General features: G+C 43.4%; 1 protein-coding gene across 2 annotated transcripts in view; it reads right to left on the minus strand.

Annotated features, from left to right (window-relative positions):
- Nucleotides 1-5797, minus strand: part of PRMT3 (protein arginine methyltransferase 3) — a 129026-nt gene extending 123229 nt beyond the window's left edge. Inside the window, exons 1-5 of one of the 2 annotated variants that reach the window (XM_015114631.3) lie at nt 5624-5797; nt 5241-5376; nt 3571-3653; nt 1167-1216; nt 445-547 (exon numbers count right to left, since the gene is read on the minus strand). In XM_015114631.3, the coding sequence (XP_014970117.2) occupies nt 445-547; nt 1167-1216; nt 3571-3653; nt 5241-5376; nt 5624-5795 (544 nt within the window). In that variant the 5' untranslated portion in view covers nt 5796-5797. The remainder of the gene's footprint in view (nt 1-444; nt 548-1166; nt 1217-3570; nt 3654-5240; nt 5377-5623) is intronic. The other variant, XM_077964829.1, reaches the window with a different exon arrangement.
- Nucleotides 5798-7678: the final 1881 nt, after the last annotated feature.

Genomic DNA, 7678 nt, shown 5'->3' on the forward strand with positions numbered 1-7678 from the left:
GGCAAAAACAGACAATCCTTTGATCACAGAGTATTTGTTTTTTTTAGACAGAGTCTTGCTCTGTCACCTGTATCCCAGGTTCAAGAGATTCTCCTGCCTCAGCCTCCCAGTAGCTGGGACTACAGGTGCCCGCCACCATGCCCGGCTAACTTTTTGTATTTTTAGTAAAGATGGGGTCTCACTGTGTTAGCAAGGATGGTCTCGATCTCCTGACCTCATGATCTGCCTATAGCCTCCCAAAGTGCTGGGATTACAGGCATGAGCCACCGCGCCTGGCCGACTATTAGTTTTTAAGCAACTTAACTTTTCTATTGAAACCAACTACGTGATGAGGCATTTAGAGAATTTTAAAAAGCATGTCTTTTCCTAAAACACTTTACTTCCATTTTGCCATAACAAATGGCCTTATGTTAATTAAAGTAGATACACTTATGTTCATCTTACCAAATTGAAGTAAAAGGTCATCTTCTAATACTGGCTTCAAATATTCTTCTTTCTCCCAAGGCACTGGGTTGTATATGGAATTCATGTACTCAACTGTAGGATTCTGGATATAAAATTAATTTCATGTTTTTTTCATTAATCGCAAAATCTCCTTAGTAAAAACTACAGAATTAAACAAAGGAAATTATGTTTGCATTACACAAAATCAGTATGTCTCTAAAAAGTCTGTACATGCCTGTCATTTCATTAACTTGCTGGATAATTGCTTAATCAGTAGTTTCAATGCAGAGTTTTTTTTACTGTTTGGATTTGGGGAAAGTGTTGTCATGTCATTAAACATTCATTTAAGTAGGACAAAAAAAACACAAAGTATTTGAAAAAAACAGAAAAAAGAGCAATCAAAATACTTAAAATCACATTAGAAATTATTTCTGATTTTACAGATCCTGTCCATCAGTATTTCCCTTTATCTGACACTGAATTACTTTTTCATATACACGGATTCATCTCTTAGACGCAGTGAAAATAGTATTTGTTAGTTATGGTAGACACTTACATGGTGCTTTCTGCTGTGCTAGTTCCTAATGTCCATGATTCCCCAATATAATGAGTACCGAATTTAATGCAGTTCCTCATATTCTTTTAAATAATCAGTACACTGACAGTCACTGTAGCATTTCTTTAATTTCTAAACAAAATTGTAAATTAAGTTGTCAACTTACCTTAAGTCTAATAAAATTTATTAGCTTAATGTATCCATAAAATTCAAGTCCTAAAGGGGGAAAAAAGATAATTCACCTATTTTAACATAAGGAGTTTTGTTTAACTGACCCGTTTTATAAAGACTTCTCTGATTAAACAATAAAATACTTCTGACCTCTAAATTACTACTTATATTTTGAATTTTATTAAGAATTAGAAGTAGTAATACGACAATACTTCTGTATTGAGAAGCAGCCATAGAAGACAAATTAAAGTTTTTGTAGTATTTCTAAAAGGATGGGAAATTGATCTTTAAAATTCTGCTCCTCCTTTGTCAGAACAACACAAATCTGGAAAATTAGGTCCGACATTTTACCAAGTATTTGGCAATTGATATCAGAGCTGAAAGTTTTAAATCCCTAATTTTTATGGTGTGTATCAAATTATAATTTTGCCAGGACATGGTGTATACTAGCTTCTACATGAAGTTAAATGATGCAAACCCAATAAGGCTTGTTATCTGGTTCTCATATCTTTCCAGAAATTAAGCAGCATTTAAAACAAAGGAAAGCAGTAATATATCCAACCAACCAATTATTTGTCATAAAACTGTTGTTATGAGAAAGCTTTAATAGTATACAAACCCCCTATATTGGTAAGTGGAAAAAAAAAAAAACAAAACATAATTCTATCTCAAGTATGATTCTAATACTTTAGAAATGCAACATTAAAAACGTTAAGGCTGGGCACAGTGGCTCATACCTGTAATCCCAGCACTTTGGGAGGCCAAGACGGGTGGATCACCTGAGGTTGGGAGTTTGAGACTAGCCTGACCAACATGGAGAAACCCTGTCTTTACTAAAAATACAAAATTAGCCAGTGTGGTGGAGCATGCCTATAATCCCAACTACACGGGAGGCTGAGGGAGGAGAATCACTTGAACCCAGGACGCGGAGGTTGCGGTGAGCCGAGATCACGCCATTGCACTCCAGCCTGGGCAACAAGAGCGAGACTCCGTCTCAGAAAAAACAAAAACAAAAACAAAAACAAAAAGCATTAAAAAATGAGGCTGTCATTTATGCCTTACAAAAGTACTTGCACCTGAATTTATGATTTATGAACATGTGATACCACATATTTATTGACACTGAAACATCTGTTAGTATTTGCTAGTCTTCAATAATGTCCCTTCTTAGTTGTCAACAAATATAGGGACCAAAACACCTATTCTGTATTTTTTTTTTTTTTTTTTTGTGAGACGGAGTCTCAGTCTGTCGCCCAGGCTGGAGTGCAGTGGCATGATCTCAGCTCACTGCAACCTCTGCCTCCCGGGTTCAAGTGATTCTCCTGCCTCAGCCTCCCAAGTAGCTGGGACTACAGGCACGTGCCACCATGCCTGGCTAATTTTTTGAATTTTTAGTAGAGTAGGGGTTTCACTGGGTTAGCCAGGATGGTCTCGATCCCCTGACTTTGTGATCCACCCACCTCGGCCTCCCAAAGTGCTGGAATCACAGGCGTGAGCCACCGCACCTGGCCTATTTAATTTTATTGTAGTATAGCTCTTCTATATCCATTTAAAGAAGTGGAAGTCCTTAATCGTAAGTCAAGTGTGTTTAAATAAAAGTTTCAATAGAAACATCACCTGAGTACTTTGCATATTAACCTTAACTTCATCACTTTTTCCAGTCTCTACCAAACTTTGTATAAAACTCAGTCTCATAGGCTGTGAAGTTCATGTCATTCTTCAAGCTGATTGTCTTTTTTCAAATGAACTGCCTCCTTTTTCAAGTCCTACACCTACACTTGCTCTCCCTAAATCTAATATGTAATCACATAAAATGTAAAAATGTAATCACATGCCAAATCTGTTTTTGTTTTTAGTTGAAAAGCTAATATAAGCTTAAATATAGTGAATCTTGTCTAGAAGAGTGACTTATTCATCTTTTCTCAAGGACTGCTTGTCAAAAAAACTCCATTTCCACAAGATAAGATGTTGCTGTATGATTTGCCATATTAAACTCATACAGAAAAGGGTCTGAAAAACTATAAAATCTGAACTTATATTTCACAACCTTCTTTTTCTTTTTTTTTTTTTTTTTTTTTTGAGAAGAGTCTCACTGTCACCCAGGCTGCAGTGCAGTGATGCCATCTCAGCTCACTGCTACCTCCACCTCCCGTGTTTAAGCAATTCACCTGCCTCAGTCTTCTGAGTAGCTGGGATTACAGGTGTGCATCACCACACCCAGATAACTTTTGTATTTTAGTAGAGATGGGGTTTCACCATGTTGGCCAGGCTGGTCTTGAACTCCTGACCTAAAGTGACCAGCCACCTCAGCCTCCCAAAGTGCTGGGATGACAGGTGTGAGCCTCCATACCTGGCCAAATTTCACAACTTAAATTGCCTTTATTCTAAAAAACACTCACCATGTTTATGAACCATGCTGTCAATATTAAATTGATGTTCAGACTTACAGTGTGAAAATGTTTCTTCGGCAGATGTGAATAACCTGAAAAATTAAGCAATAGCTTCATGGAATAGTCCCCCAAGAAGTCTAAATACTGATTTCATGCTACATATACACTTTTTTTTTTTTTTTTTTTTTTTTACTCTGGTGGTTTCTAGTTTTATTTCCAATTAAGAAAAAACAGACTTGTATCTGAAAGGAAGGGAACCCAGCATTTCTAAAGGGAATTAGTACTTCTGAGTCCCATTTTACACCTAAAACCAATTATCGTTTAAACATCAAGGTGAATTTATTTGTCAAATAATGTCACTGATTTTATCAACAAGCTTTTAAGAGCGTTCCCTTTGATAGAGTCTGTTTCTCTCAAGTCACACAATTTCTCTACTTGAGATTCTTCTCTAAGTGTCAACTCTGCTTTCAGAGGCTTTGAACTGGCACAGCTCAAACTGCTTTTAGAAATAAAGCAAAAAATGTAATTTTACAGCTGGCATACTCCCAAAGTGTCTTATTTCAAAAGTGATCTTGTAGTGTTCCCGACGTACTTGCATTATAGACACTGTGAGGATCAAGCCTCTTTATTATGTGACATGCAAATCTGAAGGACACTTAAACAGGAATACACAGCAGAGAAGCTGCATACCTTATCTATATTCCTAACACATGTGGAGCATTAGTTTTCAACAAATGTTTACCAAGATAGGTTATTTGAAGTATTTATGGAGGCTATCACAGCCACTGCACCACTGGTGCTCAATAAATACTGTATGACAACTAGAATATATACAGGCATTCTATCTACCCAATGGGGCTACAGATGAGAACACTAACACACCACCAATCAGCACCACGCCCAGATACAGGGAACACTGAAAAAAAGTATTAAAGTAACACTGGCCAATGCCAGCCGGGCCTCTTTCCTGCCTATTTGCCTAGGACAGCAGCCAAAGCTTCCCAAGACTAATACGCAGAATTTCAAGTGGCAGGAATGTGAGTTTGGAAATAAGCACACCACAGCTTTGTGACCTTGAGCAAATTGATACTGCAGTCTCTTTTTCTCCAAGTGAAAAATCCTACTTAAGGAAGGTGAACTTCCTTCTTAGGCTATGTAAACCGCTCAAATGTAACAGAAATGTTTCACCTGAGAAGCTCCCAACTTGTCAAATAATTAGCATGGTAAAGCTGGAAGGCTCCGTAGGGATTATCTAGTTCAGTGTGGCTCCCAAATTTTACTCATTTAGTAACTCGTTAGTAACTTCACTGTTACTTCTGATCTTGTTCTCATAAAAGGGAATATTCCTAGACCCCATGCCTGATTTAGAAGGATTCAGGTGCAGAGTTCAGTATCATTTTGTTGTTGTTTTTTCAGCGTTTCAACCGACAAGATTAGGGAACCACAGATTCAATGCACTACTAGTCAAAAGCTGGCAGTACAACCGGCCTTCCAGTTCATGGTTCCCACTTTCTACTACTGACGGTCCTCCTTCTCCACAAGCCTTCACCCCAGACCAGTGTTCCAGAATTCAAAGACAGGCCACTCTGGCTCGCCTCTTGCCCGAAGTCGTTCCTGGGCACACACACCCACGCGCCTGGGCACACTAGGGCAGGGGTCAGGCGCTGAGGTGGACGAACCTGTTACAGAACAGGCAGGGGGTCTGTTGCTTGTCGTGTGGGAGATCAGCATCGTCCTCATCCTCCCAGGCAGCCTCGTCCCCGCTGTCCGACAGTTCTGGCGGGTCCTCCTCATCCTCCACAGCGCCCCGGCCGCCTAACACACGCACAACAATCAGATCGGCCTCGGACACCAGTGCGGCCCGGGGGCTCGAGGAGCAAGTGAGGATGGGCTCTCCCTCGCCCCGTCCACCCGCAGCCCTCACTCAGCACCTCCTCCGTGCTCCCTGCGAGCCCCCAACCCCGCCCGGGCCGGGCCCGTGTCCCGGAGGGTCTTCCACCGGCCCCACAGCGGCACGGCCTGGGGCTGGGCGAGCCGGGTGCTGAGGGGCCAGGGTACCCACCGGTAGCGCCTGACGCTAACGAGCACATGACTGTGGTACCCCGAGAGCCCGGCGTGCCTAGGGGCGGGGACCAGGATGGGCAACGAGCGCGCGCAGCGGCCTTAGCGCAAGCACAAGCGCGAGCCCGCGGCAGGATCCGGTCTCCGAGAACTTCGCAGATAGCCGGGAACATCTGAGCGCGCGCGCTTCCGGCCTCGAGGCGCCGTGTGGGTCACGTGAGGTGGGGGCGGGGCGACAGCGGGGGCTCCGCCTCCTCCCGTCGCAGGGTTGACGCAGTGCGCGATGAGGAGGCGCGCTGATGACGGTTAATGTTGCAGCCCAGGAGGTGCCTTTTCTCTCTTCCTTAGGTTGCGGCGGGCGTTAGTGGGAGGTCCCGGCCCGCTGCTCTGAGCCCTGAGGCAGAGAGACGTCGCAGCGGTTTTGCTGTTGGCATCCTGTCCTCTGTGCGCCCCTTTTTCCTGGGATGAGGGGTTAGCGGAGGGGCGATCGGCCCATGACGCCCTCTGGTGGCGGAGGAGGCCAAACGCTGACGGCTCGGCTGGTTTCTGGGCTCCCAAGTCCTGGAGGGGGTGCAGCTGGCGAGAGGGAACGAACTGCATGGGCCAGGGTGGGTCTACTGCAGGGACAGATAGGCGTCAAACCCCCCAAAACGGATTTTAATCTTTGGTTAAGTGAGAACGTGAACTCTAGAGGCAGCCTGCTGTGTTTGAATCCTACCCATGTCACTTTGTCATTATGATCTTGGGCAAGTTACTTCACCTCTCTCTGCCTCAGTTTCATCAAATACAAAACAAGGATAATAACCGCACTTGGGCTGGGCACGGTGGCTCATGTCTGTAGTCCCAGCACTTTGGGATGCTGAAGCAGGCAGATCACCTGAGGTTAGCAGTTCGAGACCAGCCTGGCCAACATGGTGAAACCTTGTTGCTACTAAAAATACAAAAATTAACCGGGTGTGGTGGCACGTGCCTGCAATCCCAGCTACTTGGGAGGGTGAGGCAGGAGAATTGCTTGACCCGGGAGGCCGACCTTGTAGTGAGCCGAGATTGTGTCATTGCACTCCAGCCTGGGCAACAGGGCAAGACTTCATCTTAAAAAAAAAAAACCCTGCACTAACCTCAGGACTACAGTAAGGATAAAGCGAGATAATACATGTAAAGTGCTCAGACATAAGTGTTAGTTTGTCCTAAACAATGGAAAATGGTTGAACTGTTTAAGCCAGGGAGTGATGCTCTCAGATGTGTTGAGAAAGTAAAATTCTGGCTGCTGTGTAGGGAAGAATACAAATGTTCCCCTGCCTGTCTCATGCCACTTCCCTTTCTTCCTTTCTATTCAAACCATAGAATCTTTTTTTTTTTTTTAAGATGGAGTTTCGCTCTTGTTGCCCAAGATGGAGTGCAATGGCGCGATCTCAGGGTTACTGCAACCTCCACCTCCCGGGTTCAAGCAATTCTCCTGTCTCAGCCTCCCCAGTAGCTGGAATTATAGGCATGTGCCGCCACGCCCGGCTGATTTTGAATTTTTAGTACAGACTGGGTTTCTCCATGTTGGTCAGGCTGGTCTCGAACTCCTGACCTCAGGTGATCACCTGCCTGTGAGCCACTGCCTGGCCCAGAATTCTTTCTTAGGAGGGACTGCCCTAGGCTCTAGCAGAGTTTATCTAATTGGCCTATCAGGCCCTGCATAATCCTACCTCTTTCCAATGGAACCCTTCACCTTAGGTCCTACCCTTAAGCCTTTTGTTTACCGCTAATCATTGAATGCTCTACAGATGGGTTAAGTGCCTTTGGTCTCAACCAACAACACTTTCCTCAGGCCTTTTCTAAAATAGTTTCCACCAATATTTCAGGAGTATCTTGTTAGTTTCTTAGCACCCACCATTTGTTTACTTGATTTTTTTCTTTCTTTTTTGGTGATACCCCACAGCACTGCACAATAAGGGTAAGTAAGGGCCATGTCTCTTTACTTTCATTTCTCTGGCAAATAATATGTGGCCTGGCCCATAGTATTAATAGATACTGAATGTATTCACTGAGTAAAAATGATGCCTTATAT

This window comes from Macaca mulatta, chromosome 14 (assembly GCF_049350105.2).
Source record: "Macaca mulatta isolate MMU2019108-1 chromosome 14, T2T-MMU8v2.0, whole genome shotgun sequence".
NCBI lineage: Eukaryota > Metazoa > Chordata > Mammalia > Primates > Cercopithecidae > Macaca > Macaca mulatta.